Source organism: Marmota marmota, unplaced genomic scaffold (assembly GCF_001458135.2).
Source record: "Marmota marmota marmota unplaced genomic scaffold, marMar, whole genome shotgun sequence".
Classification (NCBI taxonomy): domain Eukaryota; kingdom Metazoa; phylum Chordata; class Mammalia; order Rodentia; family Sciuridae; genus Marmota; species Marmota marmota.
This window is the reverse complement of record NW_025999913.1, coordinates 23,349-45,640: the sequence shown is the minus strand read 5'-3', so window position 1 is coordinate 45,640 and position 22,292 is coordinate 23,349. Positions and strand designations below refer to the sequence as shown.

The 22,292-nt window shown below is 38.9% G+C and overlaps 1 protein-coding gene across 3 annotated transcripts in view; it reads right to left on the bottom strand.

Annotated features, from left to right (window-relative positions):
* Ripk1 (receptor interacting serine/threonine kinase 1) overlaps positions 1-21,755 on the bottom strand; it is a 35,804-nt gene extending 14,049 nt beyond the window's left edge. The window contains exons 1-7 of one of the 3 annotated variants that reach the window (XM_015493957.2): positions 21,406-21,755; positions 14,105-14,326; positions 13,013-13,169; positions 10,722-10,859; positions 8,644-8,872; positions 6,656-6,805; positions 1,182-1,258 (exon numbers count right to left, since the gene is read on the bottom strand). In XM_015493957.2, coding sequence (XP_015349443.1) covers positions 1,182-1,258; positions 6,656-6,805; positions 8,644-8,872; positions 10,722-10,859; positions 13,013-13,169; positions 14,105-14,256 — 903 coding nt within the window. In that variant the 5' untranslated portion in view covers positions 14,257-14,326; positions 21,406-21,755. Of the gene's footprint in view, positions 1-1,181; positions 1,259-6,655; positions 6,806-8,643; positions 8,873-10,721; positions 10,860-13,012; positions 13,170-14,104; positions 14,327-20,592; positions 21,332-21,405 lie in introns of those variants that run through there. The other 2 variants (XM_048799718.1, XM_015493958.2) reach the window with 2 other exon arrangements.
* Between the last annotated feature and the right edge of the window lie 537 nt (positions 21,756-22,292).

Sequence of the window (22,292 nt, the reverse complement as noted above, 5' to 3'; positions counted from 1 at the left end):
ACACACACACACCAGGGCTTGCAAGTATTCCCAGGCTTTGCTCAGAATCACTACTCTGGGGGCCTCAGAGCAGCTGGCCAGGGTGGGTACCTGGGCCCTCAGGGTTAAGAACCATGAGCAGAGGTCATTCTGTCTTTTGCACTCCAAGAAATTATGGTTCTTCCTCTTGGTTACATCCTCAGTATCAGAAATGACAGGTTAGGGGTGGCAGGACTGAGGAGTCTCACTTTCCATAGGTGCGGGGTTCACAATATCTTCACTGTCCTCATCTTCTTTCTCCTCCAGGGCTTCTCTCTCCAGAGTTTCTACTTGGAGTCCCCTCTCTGGAGCCTCTTCTTGGGAGCATTTTGAAATCTTCCTGATGGTTGAGGTAATGCTTTTTTGCCTTAATGTTTATCTTTACTGATGTCGCTTTGATGCTTCTTGCTTTGCACTGGATACATCTCTTTTACATTGTAGGGAATCCCTCAAAAGGTGGGCAATTTTGCCTGATTTTTTTTTTTTTTTTAATTCTGAAATCTCTATTTGCTTGCCTGGTTTATTTTTTGAAGACTCCTTTTCATGACTTTGGGTGTATGACAGTAGTTTGATTTATGAGTGTAAAAGTGAGGAAGGTCTCTATTCCTCTTAGTTGGTTAGCTGATAACTGGGCTTTGGTGTACCTCTCTGACCCTGGACACCAAAACGATGGCTTCAGCCTTAGATGCCACTGTCCTCTGTTACTAAGTACAAGGAAGCACAGGGAGGAGCCAACTCTTCTAGATAGTGTAAATGTGGTTCCCAAATGACTCCTTATCAGTGTCCATCTACACCTCTAGTACTTCTTCCTCAGCAATGTTTTAGGTTATTATTTTCCCCCTCTTCCAAATCTTACCATATAAAATCCTGCTGTCTTTGTTTTATAAGAATTCCTCAAAATGGCTGATCCATGTATTTTCCAGTGACACTGTGATTTTGTTTTCATATTGCTATAAGTATTTTCTCTCGTTTAATGAGTATAATGGAGGAATGAGTCCACTTTGCCAACATAATGATATTTGCATTACAAGTGCTAATTTGTTTTGTGTTCACCAAGCTAGTTTACCTCAAATCTCAGTACCAATTTACACTGCTTTGGTTTTCATGACTGAGAATATATACATTGACATGTGAATATTTTGAGCATCTGCTATATTACCTACCTTTAAACTCTCCACATCCTCTTCTACATTTTCTTCAAACTGACTTACATAAAAAGGCCTAAATTTTTCTTCAATGCCTATATGAAAAAAATAGTCCTTTAAATTTCTTAATTTTCTAAAATAAAATTAAAATATTAGCAATCTACCGTCTTTGAATTTCTTACCTCAATCTGTGGACAAAGCAGTAAGATAAAAATTTAAACTCCAAATCACTGACTCTGATGAAGAGACTAACAAGAATACATACCAGCAGACAGGAGAAGGGTTAGAAAACACTGGAAACCAAGAGCTTCTGTCTCACAGAGTACACTTGCTCTGGCTGCAGCAAAAGCCCTAATGGTGTGAGTTAATCACCAAGTGGACAAGGATGAGTGAACTCTGTTTCCATCTCTCTAGCATCAGATTTATGACAGGATGGGATACTCAGAATAAGGATTGGGAATAAAGGATTAGATATTAGATATTATGTATCAAATAAATATATGAATCATTTGGAAGATATTATGTATCAAATAAAGGTATGGATCCTTTGGAAGGAGGAGAAAGGAAGGCAGTTTGACTAGGGACCTCATGGCTGAGAAAACACATACATGGTAATGAGTTCACTGGATTTTCTCTTTGCTCATAAACAACAGTTGGATCTGAAAGACTAGCAACCAAGAAACATCAACAAGCACACAGACAATAACAGCAGCAGCAGCAGCAGCAACAACAGCCTAATCTTTCTCAACATAGCATTAAGCAAGGGGTAGCCTAGTAATAGAAAAATGTTTGATCAATTTAATCAATAATCACTTTGTTGAAGCTAACGACCCCAGAAAAAAATTATAATTCCACCTCCACCCACATAAGCCAAGGTCAAGTAGAAAGCCTAGACTTGCAACCTTGTGGGATAGTGACAAGGCACCCCAGTACTCCCACCAGGGTGAGGTTAGAGAAAGTCAAATAGGAAGATAGGATTGTGCTGCCTGTTAGCTGACAATGAGCCCTTCTATTCTCTTGGTGTCCAGACATCACAAGGGTAACCTGGACTTGTACCACACAGGGCCTAACAAGATGCCTCTTCTCCACCTTGTTGGGTAAGTATCAGAGGAAGCCTGTCAAAGACCTGGGACTTCCACTGTTGTCCAGTGGTGATGATGCACTTCAATTGCAGTGGTTGTGGAGACCATGTAGACTCTGCCACAACACTAGGCAATGACCAACAGTGTAAAAAAGACCCTGCTTTGGGTGTCAATGGGGTCTGAGCAGAGAACTTGGACTTCTACCTCTACCTGGTATCAGCAAGGTGGCAACCACTATTCCCTTTCCAAAGCAAAGTCAGAAAAAATCAGCTAAAACAGAAGGCTTAAAGAATATGTATAATCTTATAATATAGTAAAATATATACGCTTCTGGGAAATCATACATTACACTAAGAACCAGAAAAATTCCAAACTAGAGTAAGAAAATGCAATAGATTCCAACATAGAGATGTTGGTACAACTGGTAAAGATTTTTAAAACATCCATGATAAAAATAGTTCTTCATTGAGGAATTCAAGAACCTGCTTGAAACAAATGGAATAATAGAAAGTCTCAGCAAAGAAATACAGGATGGGGTTGAGGGTACAGCACATGCTTAGCGTATTAAAGACTCTGGGTTCAGTTCCCAACATGTATTCACGTGCGAAAGCACGAGTGCGTGCGCGCGCACACACACACACACACACACACACTCTCACACACACAGCAAAATAAAAAGCTCCTAGATGGACTTAAAAGCAAAATGGAGATGACAGAGAAAAAGCAGTTAACTGGAAGATGAAATGACAGAACTATCCAATCTGAACAAGGGAGAAGAAATTAATTGAGAGGAAAAAAAATGTAGAGCCTCAGGGACCTGCAGCGCCATAACAAAAGATTTAGTTTCTATGTTATCAGAGTTCAAGAAACACAGTAGAAAATACAGTTGAAAAAAGCACTCAAAGAAATAATGGCTGAAAGATTCCCACTTATGTCTAGGTATAAACATACAATTTCAAGAATCGAAGCAAAACTGAAGCTGAAAAAACCCAAGTTAATCCACACCAGGAAAAATGTAGCTAAACTTGTGGAAAATAAAGACAAAGACAAAATTTTGAAAGCAGCCAGAGAAAAATAAATACAATGGAAAATAATACCTATAAGGAAAAATACTTCACACAATTAGAATAACATGATTTTCAATTGAAACCATGGAGGCTACAATATTTTTCAAATGTGAAAAGAAAAGAACTGTCAACCCAGATTCCTACACCCAGCAAAAATATCCATCAGAAATCATAGGAAGATTCAGACCTTCTCAGAGGAAGAGGAAGAGAATTTATTATCCTATGAGAATAACTTGAGGAAGTTCTCCAAACAGACAGCAACTGATAAAAGATGACACGTTGAAAAACCAGGAAATACACACATAGTATACTAAAAAATAAAGAATTGGTCTTTTCTCTGATTTGGTTCCTGACAGGCAGTTCCTAAAATACTTGGAATCTCCTAAAGTAATAAGGAGGATGGGTGAGCAATGGAGTTGGATAGATAACTTCAGAACAGGTCCTGGTCAGCAGAAAGATTAAGCCATGATTAGAGGTGGAACTTTTGGCACCACCTTTTGAACTGCAAGAAGAGGAGAGGAATGAGATTAAGTTCAATCACTAATGACCAATGATTTAATCTATCATGCCTACATAATAGAAGTTCTGTGAGAACCATAAATGATGGGGTCCAAAGAGTTTCTGGGTTGATGAACATACAGAAGAGCTGGAAGGGTGTGTGTGCCTGAGGACAGTAATGAAGCCCCATGTGTGTGTGCGCGCACACACACACACACACACACACACACTCTGACATATCTTGGTTTATGTACCTCTTCTATTTGGGTGTTTCTGAGTTTAATACATAGTAAAAATAAGAATTTTCCTAGGTTCTGTAAGACTTTCTAATGAATTATCATACCTAGGTAGAAATCATGGGAACACCTGAATTTGTAGTCATCTGAGCAAAAGTGTGGATAGCCTGGGTACCCTATTTGTAGCTGGTACGTGAAGTGAAGAGTCATATGGAATTAAGCCTTTAAACATGTGGAGTCTGATGACAGCTATGCGTAGTCAGTGTCAGAAATGAGTTGAATTTTAGGACACTCAGTTGGTGACACATTTGGTATCAGAAAAAGAACACCACAACACAATAATCAAAACAATGGGTAAATACAATAAACTTTCCTTCTCCTCTTGAATTTTCTAAATCATGACAATTAAAGCAAAATGATAGCACCATCTACTGTTGGGTTCTAAACCTATGTAAGGGAAATATTCAAGATTATATACAGGAGAAAGTAAAGGGAAGTAAGGGACATTAAGATTCTTACACTACATTCAAACTGGTAAAGTGACACCGTTAGTAGACTGATATATTATATATAGGTAATGTAATAACTGGCGTATCCATTTAAAAAACCACACATAGAAATACAATAAAAACACTGTAGATGAATCAAAGTGGAATTTTAAAATGTGTTCAAACACTCCCAAGAAGGCAGGAAAGATGATGTAGTTTAGATCTTCATGTCCCTGAAAGATCCGTTTTTTATAGGCACAGTCCTTGAACTGTGGTGCTGTTGGGGGAGATGTGAAGCCTTCAGAAAGGGAGGTCTAGTGGAAGCAAGTTAGGTCACTGAGGGCATATCCTTCAAGGGAATGTCAGAACCTGGCTCCTCCTCCTCCACTCTCTTACGAATCCCAGCTATGAGGTGAATAGTTTTATTACCTGTGTTACCTGCCAAGATTGTGCTGCCTTGTCACAGGCCCAAAAACAAAGGTGACAACCAACCGCAAACTGAAAACCTGTAAAACTGTGAGCCAAAATAAACCCTTTCCTTTTATAAGATGATTGTCTCAGATATTTTATTATGGTAATGGAAAGTTGACTAACATGAAAAACAGGAATGAAAAACATTAAGAACAAATGGATGACAAAATGAAATGGCAGATTAGAGCCCTAACACACCACTCATTACATCAAATGTGAATGGTCTAAGTACATCAATTAAAAGAAGACACTTAAAAAACATGACCCAACTATAATTTGTCAGAAGAAACTCACTTGACATATAATGACAAAGGCATCTTAAAGTGAAAAGTTGGAAAAGATGTATTTATCAAAGGGAAAGCAGAATGGCTCTATTAATCTTTAATAAAGTAGACTTCAGAGCAAACAAAATTAACAAAGACATAAAGAGGGACATTTATAAAATGATAAAAATATCAACCCTCTAAGAAGACAGCAATTGAAATGCAATTTATAAAAAGCAAAGAAGGGCAGAACTAAACATAGAAATAGACAAGTTCACAATTACAGTTGGAAATTTAAATACCCCTATTAATATTCAAAGAACAAGTAGAGAGAAAATCATCAAAGACCAAGAACACAACACCATCGACCAACAGGATTTAATTTAATTTAAAGACCATTCTACTCAAGTAGTCTCCTCAAGTGCTCAGAGAACATGTACTAAGACAGACCACAGCCTGACTCACAGAACAAATCTGAACAAATCTGAGAGTACTAAAACACACAGAATATGTTCTCTGACCACAATGGAGTCAAGCCAGAAATCAGTAACAGGGAGATGACAAGAAAATCTCCAAACTCAAGAGACTAAACAACTCACATCTAAATAACACATGGGTCAAAGAGAAAGTCTCAAGATCAATGAAAAAAAAAAAAGATATGTGAAGTTGAATGAAAATGAAAATACATGTCAAAAATTCTGGGGCACAAATAAAACCAGGCTGAGAGGGAAATTTATAGCAATAAATATACACATTAGAAAAGAGAAAATGGTCTCAAATCAATAATCTCAAGAACTTGCAAAATAAATACAAACTGAGCATAAGGAAGGAAATAATAAAGAATAGAAACCAATGAATTAGAAAACAGAAAAACAATAAATTAATGAAGCCAAAACTAAATCTTTATAAAGATTAATAAAATTGATAAAAATCTAGCAGAAATGAAAAAAAGAAGACATGAATTACTAATATCTGGAATGAGATAGGAGTTATCACTAGATTCTGCAGGCATCAAATATATGAAAGATACTAAAATCAACTTTATACATAAACTTAATAACTTAGATGAAGTGAACCACTTGCTCAAAAAATATAAACTACCACAACTGCCCTAATATGACACAGATCTTTTGAACAGTCTTTAAAGAAAACTGACTTCATAGTTTAAAAACTAAGCCCCCACCCCAAACACAAACAAAAATCTCCAGGTCCAGAAAGTTTTATGGGAGAATTCTACCAAACTTTTCAAGAATATACATTCTAGGAAGTCAGCTTAAAACTACAAGTGTTACTTGGTTTTCTGAGGACTCAAACCATATTCCTTATATTATCTTAGGAAAATCAATGTGGGGAATGTATCCTGCATAGTCACAAAAGATGCTCTTACTAGGAAATGTTGGTCGAACTTCTGGGTTCGTCTCCCAGCAAAGCTCCATGAGGCTGATGATCTCCTTTGGGCAGTGCTCAATGATGTCTTCCACATTTGGCCTGTTCCCAGATTTTATGCATATTAAAAGTTGCTCTGCACAGATAGCATCTATAAGACAAAGAGGATCTTTGCTTAAGACTTTTGGGTCCTGCTTTCAGGCACTAAGATGACAGAACTTGGATAATAACACAAATTTGTCTCTATCTAGAAAACTTTTAGCATAGCAGCCTTGTTCTGTAGAGGTGGAATGACCTTGTGACAAGCTGACATATTCCATCATAGAGATGATCAAACAACAATTTAGTTTCTGAAGATAAAGGACAAAATTCAAAACAAAGGCTGCTTTCTGGAAAAACAAATGGATTTTATGTGTAAAGCCAATGACAGTTCCCAGATTTTAATACAAATGCAAACACAGGACAGCCCTCACCTTTAGAAAGCTCGTTTAATGACAGTGACTTAAAATATAGAGTGAAAGTTGATATAGAAGTACAAGGGGCTCTGGTAACACAATCATGACTAGAACAGAAAGTCTGGCGTTTTGCTAAGTCCAGAAAAATAAGCAGGAGTTATCCAGGTAAATGGGGAAGGAGGGCCCATTTATGGAGGATGATTCCAGGCCAGAGTAGGAGAATGAAGAGACTAGGGGTAGGGGGGTAGTTAACAAAAATCATGATGCAGCCCAGAAATTACTAGTTTGGTAAAACTGGGCATACTGACAAAGGAGGGAGAGGCAAAGGTCAGATTATAAAGGGCCTCATATTCCATACTGAGGAATCTGAGCTTAATCCTAAAGGCCATGAAAAATTTTGGAAGGATTTTAAATAGGGGAATGAAATGGTTGTGTTTGCCTTTTAAGAGGACTATTTTGACTGCCATGTGAATGGTGGACAGCACAGGAGCCTTTGGCAGAAAAACAAAGGGTCTGAACTAGACAGAAGCTAGTAGTGACAGAAAGAATGGATTAAAGATGTATCTTGACTTGTGTGTGTATGTGCGTGTGTGTATATGTGTATAAACCATACACATACCCCTCAAATTTATAGCTTTTGAGATCTTCCTGGATGTGGGAGATAAGGGGCAAGGCTGAGTCTGAGATGACTCTAAGGTAGCTGGTGACCTCCTCAACAGACAAATAATGAAGACATTTTCTGAGTATACAAAGAGGACCCAAGCTAGAGTGAGCTAAAGGAACTTACAAACTGTAGATCTGTTTATGAGAATGTGCTTTGGAGATCCCTCTGATGTATGTAATGGATCTAACAGGCAGGTGGATATCCAGGCAAGGGCCAGAGATAGACATTTCAGAGGCATCAGCAAAGAAACAATATTAAACCACAGAAGCTGATAATCATCCAGAAAGAATATATAGGAAAATGTCCATTAGTTTATATACTTCAACTGGAAGAATGACCACTTACGTATCTGTTCTTTTGCATGAACCACAACTTACTCATCTTTATTTTTTTCAATAAAGTACCCACAGTAAGTACTGGAAAAAAAATTAATTCTGAATGAAGAGTAAAGTGAATGAGTGTCAGTATGAAATGTATGCCAATAGTATGCTAAATCCTCACAAGCAGAAATAAGCAAGTTTTCTGTCCAGGAAGAGTCCAGAAATTTTATAGCACTTCCAAAGGTTAGATACATTATCAAAGTGCCTATTCATCTGAGATCTCGGATTCCTAAAATGGAATTACTCATTCACTGAACACAAATTTACTAAGTACCTACTGTGTTCTAGGCAGTATGTGTGTAGACGCTGAGGAAATGACAGTGACTAAATCAGATGTGGCACTAACCCTCATGGAACTCATAGTCCGGTGGGACAAACTGCCATTAAATGAACAAAAAATTATAAATCTTTACTGATTTCCTTGAAGGCTATTATTTCACATAATCATTTAGATTAATAAGAAAATCCCACTCCTCTACAAATGTCTTACTCTCATATGGCTCCTTATTTGCAAATATTGCCCAAAGAACTATGCCAAAGCTGTACACATCTGACTTCTCTGTGGGTTTGGCATTGATGTCATTCAGGTGCTCTGGGGCCATGTAGTAGAGGGTGCCGCCATTTTTCACAGAGTTGCTGTTCATTTTCCTTTGCTCATTGTGTTTCTCTTTAGTCAGTTTGCTCCACGTCTTAAAGGAAGCAACACCAAGGTCAGCTATCTGCAAAAGATCAAACCAACACGATCACTGTGTGAAGTCTATAAGCAACCCAGATTTGGCTTTCAATTGGGGATTTATCTAACAGATGTGAGGAACAGAAATGGTTACATTGGGCAGGTTTAAAATAGCTTCTGAACACATTCAAAGAAATGTGTTTCCTCACTGACATGCAAAATCTTCCCCAAGAAATGTTCACATGAAATTCTGTATCTTGATTCTTATGCAATAAAAGGGAGGGTGAAAGCAGAAGCATTCCTGATATGACAGTAACAAATTGGGTTCATTCTGGATGTTTTTTCAGTTATTTCTAGGGCTGGGTGGAAAAACATTACTTTCTTCTCAGCAGATTTACATAGCTGACGGAGAATGGGTACTACACCTTCTATCTCCCCAAATGGTGTCCAGAGGCCCATTGGATGCAAGTTTCCATGGATCAAGACACACTGAGCATAAAGACTGTGATCTTGTTGGGTATCTGAACCTAAGAAAAAATGATATGGGAAGGAGGAGGAGGAGAAAAAAAAAAAAAACAAGAAGAAAAGCAGAGAAAAATACCAAGGTCAGACACAGAGCAAAGAAGGAAGTGGCAAGCCAATACGTCAGAATAAACTAGCAAAAGTGACAGTTCCATTTTTGTCTCTAGGAATCCAAGCAAGCATTTGGGGATGAATGACAACAAGTGATTATCTAAAAGTCGCAGATTTTAACCCAGAATATAAGAGAAAGGCTATTAATTTAAAGAAAGAATTTAAAGATATGAGAATAAAAATCTGTCCAAGACTTGAACAAAGGGTTAGAACAGAATCTTGTAGGCAAGTCCTGAGTTCTTCCCCTAACGCTGCTTCCCCTTTCAGGTTCTTTGTTTTGTTTTGGTGTGGTTCTGGGAATTGAACCCAGGGCCTTGCATATGCTAGAAAACTCTCTACCACTGAGCTACAACCTCAGCCCTTCTTTCAGGTACTTGCACCTGGATTCCAGCTGCCAAAACCAATTCGATCTGTTGCTCCTGGAGTTAAATCTTGCTCGTGAGTGAACAAAAGAAGGTTTCCTTTCTCTGTTCCCTTTACTACAATGAAAAGAATATTTTCAAAAGGAAATAGATACTTTTAAATCAGCTATTTTTCAAAAGAGAAGTTTTTGCTGCCCAAATGGTTTATTTGCTGCAGATCTGACTCTTAGCCATATTGAAGTTCTAAGGATTTTCCACATGCACCCCTCTGGATTCCCCTGCATTTCCAGAAAGGAATCTCAACATAGATTCCCTGGAAAAATGATGAGGCAGATGGCCCATTCTAGAGCGAAGGGGGCAACTCTTAAATGTTGTATCTCAAAACCTAACAGAGGAAAAAGAAACAAAACCTAGGAAAGTGTTTTTCTAGCCTACTCCAATCAATTGCACTACTCCCAAAATGACATTAGTCACATCCTTACACTTATCTCCCAACCCCATCAAATCTGCATCTGTCCTTTCAATCCCTGGTAAAGCCATATGACAGCACCATCGCCAATTATATGTTGAGCCAGGTCTTCCTTTATCAGCATTTGGGCATCAAAATTTTCTGCTTTGAAATTTAGCTTATTTTATTTTATTTTTTACTTTCACCTTAATTTTTTTTTCTTTCTTTTCTTTTCTTTTTTTAGCAGTGCTTGAACTGATTGAACGCAGGACCTTGTGCATGCAAGGCAAGCACTCTACCAACTGAGCTATATCCCCAGCCCCTCACCTTAATTTTTGTAAAATCAATTTTCTTTTTCCATCTGTAAAAATGGATTTTCAGTGGAAAATTATAACTGAAATTACTCAACCAAAATTACCCAACCTTCTAGAAGCCTATAGCTTATAGTTTACCTTAATGTGAAAATTATCATCAACAAGGATATTTTCGGGCTTCAGGTCCTTGTGTATGACACCTTCTCCATGTAAGTAACACATTCCTTCAATGGTCTCCATAATTATCCTTCCTTTGACAGAGAGCGGGATACTGATCTAAAACAAGCGATAGTAAGTTTATGAAATGGCAAGATAATCAAACCGACCAGAGCCACTATTCCACTGAAGAGTGGTGGCACTAAATCTGAGAACTAAGTCACCAGGTTTCCTCTCTCCAGATGCTCTGCAGTACTACTGTCATGGTGACACAAGTTTCCCTTCAAGAAAGATTCCATTCCAAGGGAGAAAAGGTATTGATGTCATATTTTATCAGTGTAAAAGCAAAAATTCAATGTCAATCTTGTAGCATACAAAAATATTATAAGATTATATTCCTTGTGATCAAAATCACATCATTGTTATTATTTATGATTGTATTTTCAGTACATAGAATGGCACCTAGACCATTTGAATGAATAACATATGTACAAACATTTTCTATGGCATACACCTGTAATGTGATACTGTTATCTGCACTGACTACATGAAAAATGTCAAGGAAATGGGCATGTAAAAAATGTTAAAGACAAAAAGAAAAGAATATAAGGAAATATGTTCACACTGATTACAACCATGTAAAAATCTGTGCAATATGTATTGTTTCTAAAACTATGCTGAAGTGAATTAATATCTATTTATTGAATTGGTATCAGACCCTTTAGGTGTTTGTAGAATCTCAGGTCACTATTACTTAAAGTTATATTCTAGTTATATCAACATCATGTTTGTATAAACAATTCTAGTTTAATTTTAGTAGCTGAATTTTAATTTTGCTAAACACTGAAAATCTAGGTACACTGGTTGTTGGTTAACAGGAAAAATATTTAAATGACAAAATTAGATTTCCATGTCTACCCCTCACACCATATTTATCACATAATGTAGCTGAACTACAGCATCATTAGTTGGGTCACCATCACATAAAAGCAGATGATATCCAGTCCCTTCTTCTTTGGTACAATTTTGGGTTTAGAAAAAAAAAAAAGTCAAGCAAGTAAAGTTGCTTTCCTGCCCACCCCTCTCCTGCTCCTCTCTTGGATCCTCCTAACTTTCTTCCTGAGCTCTGACTGGTGCACGTTATCATTGCATGATCCTAAAGAATGCCTCCTGTGACAAATGACTTATCTCCCAATCAAAGTGCCTACTTCTTACCTCATTTGGAGAAGGACAGCAGTCTGGTCAAAGGACAATACAATGTGTATAAGTGACATCTTTTATCCTCTTTGTATTTTTGAGAGAGGCCTATTGAGTGGCAGTTATGGAGTGGAGGTAGAAGGTAGAAAAGGGGGAATATTTGCTATAAAGGTAGCCACATCCTGCTATTCCTCACATGTGATGTATACTCTGGCCACACCGGGTGTTGCAGTTCTGCAGATCAGGCACCCTTTTCCTTTGCACCTGCCTTCTCTCTGCCTGGAACACTTATTCCCTAATTGTCTGCTTCAAACCTTCTATTTGTCCTTCAGACTGGAAGCCTCTCTTATCTATCCCAGTTGGGGTGGGGGCTTCTCCTCTGCTTTACAACAGACTATCGGTGTTTATTAAAACACCACCACTTATTTACCTGCCTTCTTTTACTTGCTGGAATCATATTTGCTCTGCATTAATCAGGAGCTAGACCAAGAGCTTGATCTTAGTAGTTACATAAACTTTCAAAAACATTTTAGAATTATTTGGTTTTGGTAATAAACAAGTTTTATTTTCCTGTTTTAAATCTTATCCAATGTTGTTGTGGCTTATGTTCTGTATTTAACCTATAATAAAGGCTTCTTAAATAGTATCGAAGTGCAATTGCTAATATTCCATCTTCTCTTACCATCACAAGAGTGTATATGCTTTCACTGATCAACCCATACTTGTTATCTCTCACACAAATGCCCCATATCAGACCATGTGCTTCTGAAGACAGGCCTCTCTCTGCAGTGTGAGCCATGGAAAGGCTGGCAGGTCTGGTAAAAAGTCAACTGCAGCAGCAAGACACAGAGGGGACCTTTCAAGTGGTGACACAGAGGTCTATAGGTGGCTTGAGAAAAGGAAAGACAACCTTCTGTGTGGGGAATGGCAAGGAGGTGCTACTGAGGGACTGACTTAAGATAATCCAAACTACGAGGCAATTCACCAAGATACTATTTTAGACCAGAGAGCCATAAATGAACTCCCCACTTCTAGCCATAGAGCCAGCACCCAGTGCACTACAAAATGTCCTCTACCTGGGCCTTGAGCACCTGCATCAGGTTTCCCTTCTCCATGTACTCCATCACCAGGGAATAGTCCCCTTCTTCTATGATGATGCCCAGGAGCTTCACCACCCGACTGTGCTTCAGTCTGTGCATTATCTTCCCTTCCTCAAGGAGCGACTCATTGTACCTGTGGGCGGGAAAGATGCCATTCTGAGCGGGGCACATCTGGCCCCTTCTCCCTCAGCACCTGGGAATGTATGCATTTCTGCACCTGTAATGTGTCACATCTCACATGCTTCAGTCACATTGGGAACCATACTGATCTCTTTCAGATACAGACCATGAGCCTTACAAAGCAGAGAGGCTTCTCTTTCGTCTTTGCACCCTTCCTTTCCAGTAACTGGCAGTGGGTATTCAAGACACGTAAATCAATGAACAAAACGTGCACCAACAGCAGCAACATGGCCAGATGAAGACTATTCTGGACAGTCCAATAAAAGAAGGCCTCTCTTATATAATTACTTTAAAAAGAAGAGACAGGTTAAAAAAAAAAAAAAAAACCACTCCACTGATTGCTTGAAAAACAGGCTTCTTGGCCCTTTTCATAAATGGTCTTTTTTTTTTTTTTTTTTTTTNCCACCCACCCTGCTTCCTCAGCTGCCATGAGGCCAGTAGCATCCTCCACCACATGCTCCCACTGCCATGGTCAGCTGACCTTGGACTGAGCCCTCTAAAACCAAAATAAATCTTTCCTCCTTTAAGTTGGGAGGAAACTTCCTCCTTTTCCGCCTTTAAGTTTCCTTTTCTTTTTAAGTTGGGGTATTTTGCCACAGCTAAAAAAAGTTGACTAAACACCTCACATATCCATTGCCTCCCTCATGTCCTTCTCTCTTTTTAATTTTTTCCCCTGCACTTCTCTTCTATTATGTCCTAGTTTAACTAGCCTCAGAAACCTCACTAGAGATAATGATAATAGTAAGAGTAACCATTACCCCTGACATAGAGCTGGTGTACCAAGACTCACATCAGGTTCTGACTCATCCTGAAACCTGTACTGTCCTTGATAGCTACTTTCTGTGGTCAGCAGGGAGTGTGGCCCACCCACCTCTGCTCCCAACTCACTCAGTGCACTTGGGCCCCGTGTACACCTTTTTCAGGATCACGAATCCATGGGTTCTGTGAAAGCACAAGGACACCTTCCCAAAGCCTCCGCTGTCTAGATCTTCTTTCTTCAGGAGGTCACTGGAGTTCATCTTAATGTCATCCAAGGACATGTCTGGTTGCCTTCTGAATACTCAGAATGTGCCCCAAAAAACTACTTTGTTTATTTCTCAGTGCTGGACCCTATAAAGAAGAGAGAATATCTCAGGGCAAAAAGATCATGATTCAAAAAGTCACATGCTTGGTGGACCTTTGATTTTTTTTTTTTTTTTTTTTTGAGGATAGACATAATCTTTAAAATGAGTTGTTTTTCACAGAATCAAAGAAGACTGTAACTTTTATTCCCTCAGACTTGTCATTTTCCAGCAATATGGAGCACTAGAAAAAAAATTTAAAACGTTCCTGCTACAAAGGACCTCTATATATTGGATAACAGGTGTCAAATATCTACTCCAGTGATAGCTGAGCTCAGTGGAAAGGAAAAAGAATTTTAGGAACAGAAAACAAACTGGGCATAGGATGAGGAGCACTGCCCACATGGAGACCCTGAAGGGCACTGCCAACCTTGCCAACTAGATGTTGGGTTTAAACCCCACTAGGGACAGGAGGTGAGGTGGGGGCATGCAAGAAAAGAGGACTGGAATGAAGACCCTACCTTAATATGATTCTCCAAAGTGTGCTACTCCTAAATGGAATGACAGGCTAGAACAAAAGCAGCCCATTAGCCAACGAATACGGAGTCCAGGACTAGGCATGAGGTATTAAAAAAAAAAAAAAAGTCTCTGTGTAAATTCATAACCTTGAGCCTGTCTCCAAATTTGGGCTTCAAATTTAGAGGATCCTGACCATCTTCTTCAGGCTGGTATCTCCCAAACTAAGAACTTTTATGTAGAAAGTGGCCAGATAGCTGAAGCCAACAAACACCCTCACAATCAGGCCAGATAGAACCCTCAAAAACAAAAACAAACAAACAAACAAACAAAAAGCACTTAATAGGAGCTCCCAATCCAAAATTATAAACCACAAAAGAAAAAGTTCACTATGAGCCAGGTCCAACAAATAAATAGCAGTACGAGGCACCAAATAAGCTTAAGAATTTCAGACAACTAAACTATTGAAGAGAATTAAAAAACAAACAGGTTTAAAGCAATTATGAGCTGAAGTAAGAATTAGAAGACTATACAAAGAATAATGCACTTAGGATAGGAAGATGTGAAAAAAAAAAAGGATTTAGAGAATGTGGCTGTCTGCATCAGATCTCAAAGTGGAACTATTTGCTTTAATCTTCTTCCTTTTTCTTCTACCCCTTCATATTCACTGATTTTCCCCAAAGTGAAACAAAGAATAAAATCTCACAGTGAGTCACCATAAACACCAATACATGCCTATCAGAACATCCAAAATTAAAAATATCAACAGTGCCAAATACTGATAAAAATGTGACACAACTGGAATTTTCATAAACTGATAGGAGTATAAATTGGTACAAACACTTTAGAAAAAGGTCTGATAGCTTCTTATAAAATTAAACATACATGTATATACTATGACCCAGCAATTCCATGCCCAAGAGAAAATAAAATATTTGTCCAAAAGGATTTGTGCAACGTTCAGAGTAGCATTATTCATGACAGCCTCAAAGTGGAAAACGTTTTCCAAGAGGACTGTGGTAAACAAGTCCATGCTATATTCACACAAAGTATGATTACTCACCAATAAAAAGGAGTTGAACTACTAATACAAAAAAACAGCATAGAAATGGAAAAAAAAAACAATGCGGGATGAAGGATGATTATAAAAGTATATGTACTTTATAATTCCTTTTAATGAAGTTCTAGAATAGTCAAAACTAATCAATGGTAGAAAAAGTATTCTGGTTGCCCAGGGAGAGGTGAGGGGCGAGGGGGATAGGGCATGTGGGAGCTTTCTAGGGTGATAGTAATCTATTATATTAATGGGGGTTAGGTATGCACACACATATGCCTTTGACAACACTCCGAACATGTACAGTAGGTCCCCCATATCCACGGATTCTGCATTGGTGGATTTAACCAACTACCAACAGAAAATACTCTAAAAAACACTGCATCTGTTCTGAACATGTACAGATATTTTTCTTTGTCATTATTCCCTGAGAAATACAATATAACAACTATTTAGTAGCATTTACATTGTATTAGGTATTATAAGTAATCTAGGAATGATTTAAAAGGGGAGCTGTAGCTGTAGCTCAGTGGCAGAGTGCTTACTTAGCACAAGTGAGGCAGTGGATTCAAGCCTTAGCACAGCATAAAAATAAACAAAATAAAGGCATGCTGTCCATCTATAACTACAAAAAAATTAAAAATAAAGTACATGGGAAGATGTGTGTAGATTCTATGTAAATACTATGCCATTTCATATAGGAGACTTGAGCATTGTGGATTTTGGTATCAAAGCGGGTCCTGAAACCAGTCTCCTAAGGATACCAAGGAATAACTGTACTTTTAAAAACTGCAGATAAATATTACACCAAAAGAACAAACTATAAATATACTGAACTTTAATTGTAGCATGCATGCTGTAGTATTTGGAGTATATGGGTACTGATATCTACAATTTAATTTGAAATGCATGCAAAAAAAAAAAATCATATAGCTGGGTGCAGTTACCCACATCTGTAATCCCAGCAATTTGGAAGGCTGAGGCAGGAGAGAATCCTGGGAAACAAAGAATGACCCTTTCTGGCCCCCCCCCCCAAATTAGACTCACAGATTAATAGAGGAGATAGCGATGTGATAAAGCCGAGTAAAACTGTGCTGATAGCCGATATATTAGCATACACTGTAAAATCTTTTTAACTTTGCACCTTATTTGATGTTTTCATAATCAAGTGTTAGAAAGCAGGAAGTTTAAAAAGTACCTTGGGGAGCAGACATTCTAAAAATGCCTGCGCTACTTACCGTCTTGTCCAATGGCCTGGTGCAGACAGCTCAGATAAGCAACCTTCTACATCTTATAGAAAGGCTAAGCAGATGATGCCCTCACCTCAGCACCTTAGACTAACCCGACGGGCATCTTCCCTGTTATGCAAGGCATTGCCAAGAGAAAGGAAGCACAAGAGAAAGAAATGGATCAATGGGACAGGCACAGGGAGGGGAGGATGGGGAGGCTGACAAGAAAAAGGCATGAAGGCTGAGGAAGAGAAAGGGTGAGGCCAGTGCTGGAGATGACATAGCAAGGAACCATCATGGCAGTGCAAAGGGCATGGGCCTTCTTCTTACATGAACTTTGGCTCTGTAATTCATTAGCTCTATGAACTTGGGGAACTTACTTAGGTTTCAACTTCCTCATCTGCAAAAGTAAATAATAATGACTTCATCAGAGGACTGGCAAGGATAACATGAGAAAAAATATGGGAAAACACATTTATTGGTTGTGGCTATGATTAGCCTCATCGTGTGGTTATGTGGCCACATTTATTTATCCAAATTGATTCCTTTTTTCTGGCTTTGAGAATGCCAGCAGATCCCCACTGGGCAATCCATGTGAGAATAAAATTGGGGGTGAGGGAGAGATAGAAAGCATAAAAGATATAACATTCATTCTAGGCCTTCCTTTTTCATTTACCATAGATTCACTGGGGCACGTGGTCTTTCCTATCTCATGATGGTAATTTGTCCCAACCTTTTCCTGCCAACCTCTTGCCTGACTAGAGATTGCTCATCTGTCAGGTCTCAGTGAAACTGCATTTCCTAAAAAGAGTCATGCTACATCTTTCTGTTTAGAGATTTTCACAGCACCCTGTACCTCTCCCCTGAAAGTTAAGACAACTGTTATTTGAGAATTATTTCTAATGAAGCTCACAGAAGGCAAACAAACAAACAAAAAATCAAAAACCTGTTGTGGCACTGTTTCCAGTGTCTAACAGAATCTTAATATGTGCCAACTGATCATTAAATGGATAGCTATTATTAAAAAAAGAATTATTTAACTGTCCAAGAACAAAGAAAATAATTAAATGGGTTATAGCATAATCATAAGATAGAATATTACATATCAATTGTTTTCAAAGAATAAATCTGTAAACAGTTTTTGTGTTTAAACAGATATATATATGTATGTGTGTGTGTGTGTGTGTGTGTATATATATATATACACACACACACACACATATATAGGAAAAAAGACATAGAGAAAGATATCCAAATATTAGCCAGGATTATTACCTGAACTATAGGGAAATAAATTATTTTTTACTTTACACTTTTACTGTATACAATAAACACAAATTATGTTTATAATAAAATTATGTTTTAAAGAAGGGATAATTCCTTGATTCAGTAGTTCTTCACTCTGAGGAATTAAATCTGAGATGTTGATATATAGTGATGTTCCCAGTTACACTACATAGAACAGCAAAAGCATGTAAAACAATGTATAGAGGTACAGAGTAGAGAATAAGTTATGTCCCATCCCTAGTGTTAAATGTATCAGTTTTTTAAAATAAGACTGTATAAGAATGTTAAATACCATGAAAAATACTTAAACAGTCAAGAAATTACCAATCAGGTTCTGAAATACGCCCATTTGGGTATACAATTTCAACTTTTATGATTTTTATTTGGAATCTCTCCTTCACCTCAGACCATATTTCCTCAAACTTGCCAATACTAGGCCCTCCAAGCTTCCTGGATGCATGATGCATCTGGGGGAAGAAGGCCTCTGGGCAGGTTCACTAGACTTCATGAGCTTGGCTCTTGACCCAATCAGTTCTCCATATGGTCTTGTGGTTTGCTACGTTAGTCTGATCTTAATCTTATTTGTATTTGGCTGAGTTTCAATGATTTCTTCTTAGTGTTTTTCCTCCTTTATTTCCCCACAAATGATTCAGCCTTATATTACTGAAGATTGGGATTGAACTCATGATTTCACATACACTAGGAAAGTGCCTTCAATTCCAATGTGGTATGCACTGCCTCCAACTCCAATTCAAATTTATTTAACCACGTCTTGTGAGGAATACCCAAGGGCCAAAAAAACCCACAATGAATTTAGGTTAGAAAGCCATATCATAATGGCATGTTACAGAGTATTAATGAAGGCAAACTAGCCATTATTAGTGCCATAACTAATTTCAACTAATTGCATCCTTTTAATGGGATTTGTTATTGTTTTGAGATAAACTCATATTAATCGAAGGATGCAGGGAAGCATTTTTTTCCACTAAAATTAATGAAAATTCCCAAGAAATTTCTCAATTTACCCTCTAAGTCAGGATAAGTTTAATTATCAAAATAAGCATATTTACCTTTAAATGGTTAATCTAATTAATTTTCCCCCATTTTCCATACATAATGAAGTGTGACAAAAAAATGTTGATTGTCTGCCAGTGTCTCACTTCTCTGCTAATGGAACTCTGATTTTACTCAGGTATCCAACAAGACCAGAGGGCTTCTCCAAGGTTCTCTGATTATAACAGCCTAATGCTTTGCCTAGAAAGAGTTGAGCAAGGAAGAGCCAAATGTCCACCAGCAAAAGACAAAATCAAAAAAGTATTTAAGCAAACATGATCATATTATTGGCACATTATGACCCTGTGAAGTCAATTTTATTATCATCATCATCACCTTTTCAATTTACAAGTGAAGGAACTTAAGATTCAGTGTTAAATAATTCACACGAAGTGGCAGATCCTAGACTCAAACCTTGTCCCTTCTCTCAAAATTCCAAATCAGTTCTCCTATGACATGCTACTTCTCATGACCAATAATTTGTTTTTGGAAAAGTCCAGATACAAAGATCCAATCTTACAGTCTTTCCTGTCTATATTAATATGCATTTTGAAATATGAGGAGTGTACAGACTAATTTTTAAAAACATGAAAAATATGGTCCAAAATTGATATTCTATACATTAATATAATCAGCTATTTCTGCCAGAATATAATATCCAACCAAAGCACAGGAAGCTATATTTTCAAATTCCAGATCATATAGGTGGTATTAACACATTATGTACAAACAGTACCTTGCCCAGTTTGGAAGTTGACACTTCTTAACACTCATTAATAATCACAATCCTGGAAGTATAACATATCTCTAGGACTCAATATATTGCAGATAGGAAACTATAATTAAATTTGTTACCACTGTTTTCTCTAAATTCCATTTTAAAATAGGCTAGTCTTACTTTTGTGTATAGAAGAGCTACAGTATTCCACTTTTCTAAGTGGCCACCACTGCCTCCTTATTCTTCACAAAATATAGATGAGTAAAAAGTCACTCTACATTTCCAAGTTCATTCCCTGTCTTGGTTTCTTCAGGTGTAAATCAGGTAAGAATTAATAAGTGGTCTCAAAACTAAAGGATTTATGCAAAGTTCCTTGATTCAAACAGCTTCATGCTTTGCTCAGGAGTCCTAAGCAAGGAGGAGTCAAATAAACAAAGGCAATCAGAATGAACCCGTACCTCCACCCACTCATTCTTGGCGAGGCTGATCAAAGCTTGTGGGAACATGATGCCGTTTCTTCTTTTCCAAACACTGAAGAGGATCTGTAGCACTTCATAAAAGCAAATGCCATCAAAGAAGTCACCCACAGTTGGGACAATTCATCCCTTTTTTGTCGCTGTGGCTGTGGACCGCTCCTTCCGCATTTGCCATCTCACATCTAAGATTATACCCAAATGCTTTAGGTTGTCTTTGCAACCTTCTGTAAGCCCAAGTGCAATTAGTTAAAGGCCCTTTCAAAGGGTTGATAAGAAGTCGCAGCTAGGGACATTTATATTATGGCAAGAGCACGGCACTTTCTCTTACAGATAACTGCAATAATACCTCATCACCCCCACCAAAACGATAAACATAAAGCGTCTGCTCCATTGTGTCACCATAACCGTGGGTCAGACACCTGGCCTTGTCGCGCCATGAACTTAAACCCCTACAAGAAAGGCGCGCCCAGGGCTGGAAATGTGGCTCAAGCGGTAACGCGCTCGTCCCGCATGCGCGGGGCGCCGGGTTCATCCTCAGCACCACACACAAATAAAATAAAGATGTTGTGTCCACCGAAAACTGAAAAATAAATATTAAAAAAAAAAAATAGTGCCCAGGGCGCTTAACTGCCGGAGCCCGCTAACAGCGAGGCCCGACTTCCCGAAACCCTCGGGCTCCAGAAACCCCGCCCACACCCCCGCGACTGCGCGGCCACGCCCCTTCCGGGAAGCCCACCGCGGAGAAGCGCAGTGACCGCCCAGCCTGGGTGCAAAAGCTCCTCTAAAGCTACTTACTTTCGTTTCCGCTGCAAACTTCCTGAGGCCCAGGTGAGGGACTGAGCCGCGGTAGGAAAGTCGGGAGTCACTCCGACACCGCAGCAGCCTCGCCGGAGAGGGCTGGGGAGCGCACTCGAGCCCCGACGCGGGTACCACTGGGGACCGAGCTCAGGCGGTCGCAGTGACAGCCCAGCTGAGTGACAGCCGGCGCCTTCCACCTCACCGCTCCCTGGCCCGCGCCTCCGTCGTCCAGCAGAGTCCAGCTTCACTTAGTGTTCCGGTCCAGCACCGATCCCGGAGATGCGGGCCGGCTGGACAGCCGCGCAGCGGACGCTAGGCAAGTGGCCACGCGACCGCGCCTTATAATGTGGAGCCGTGACGTGACGTACTCGAGGGCGGAAACGGTTCTGTCTCCACCCTTCGTGTGCAGCCCGAGTGAAAATCAGATCATTCTCTGTTTTCCCGCCAGGTGGCTGATATTTCTTGAATACAAATTCCTGAATACAAAGTCACACAAAATAATGAGACACTCCAAATTCCATTTTAAAGGATCGCGCCTCAGCCTTGTTTTCAAGCTAGTTTCGAAGAGAAAAGAGGAAATCTCTGCAGAGGAGAGAGCTTGGCCTAGAGGAAAGCCCTAGGTGGGTTCCAGTGGAGGAACCATACCAGGGGGGTTCCCAGCTTGTGGGTTAGGTATGCTAAAACCATAGGCAAATTACCATTCATCTGTAAAGTGGGGCTGTCGAGGAAGAACTGGGATGATTACTTTCAGCCTTTGTTTTTTAATTGTTTTTTTTTTTTAAGAGAGAGAATTTCTTTTATATTTATTTATTTTTTTAGTTTTCAGCGGACACGACAGCTTTGTTTGTATGTGGTGCTGAGGATCGAACCCTGGCTGCGCGCAA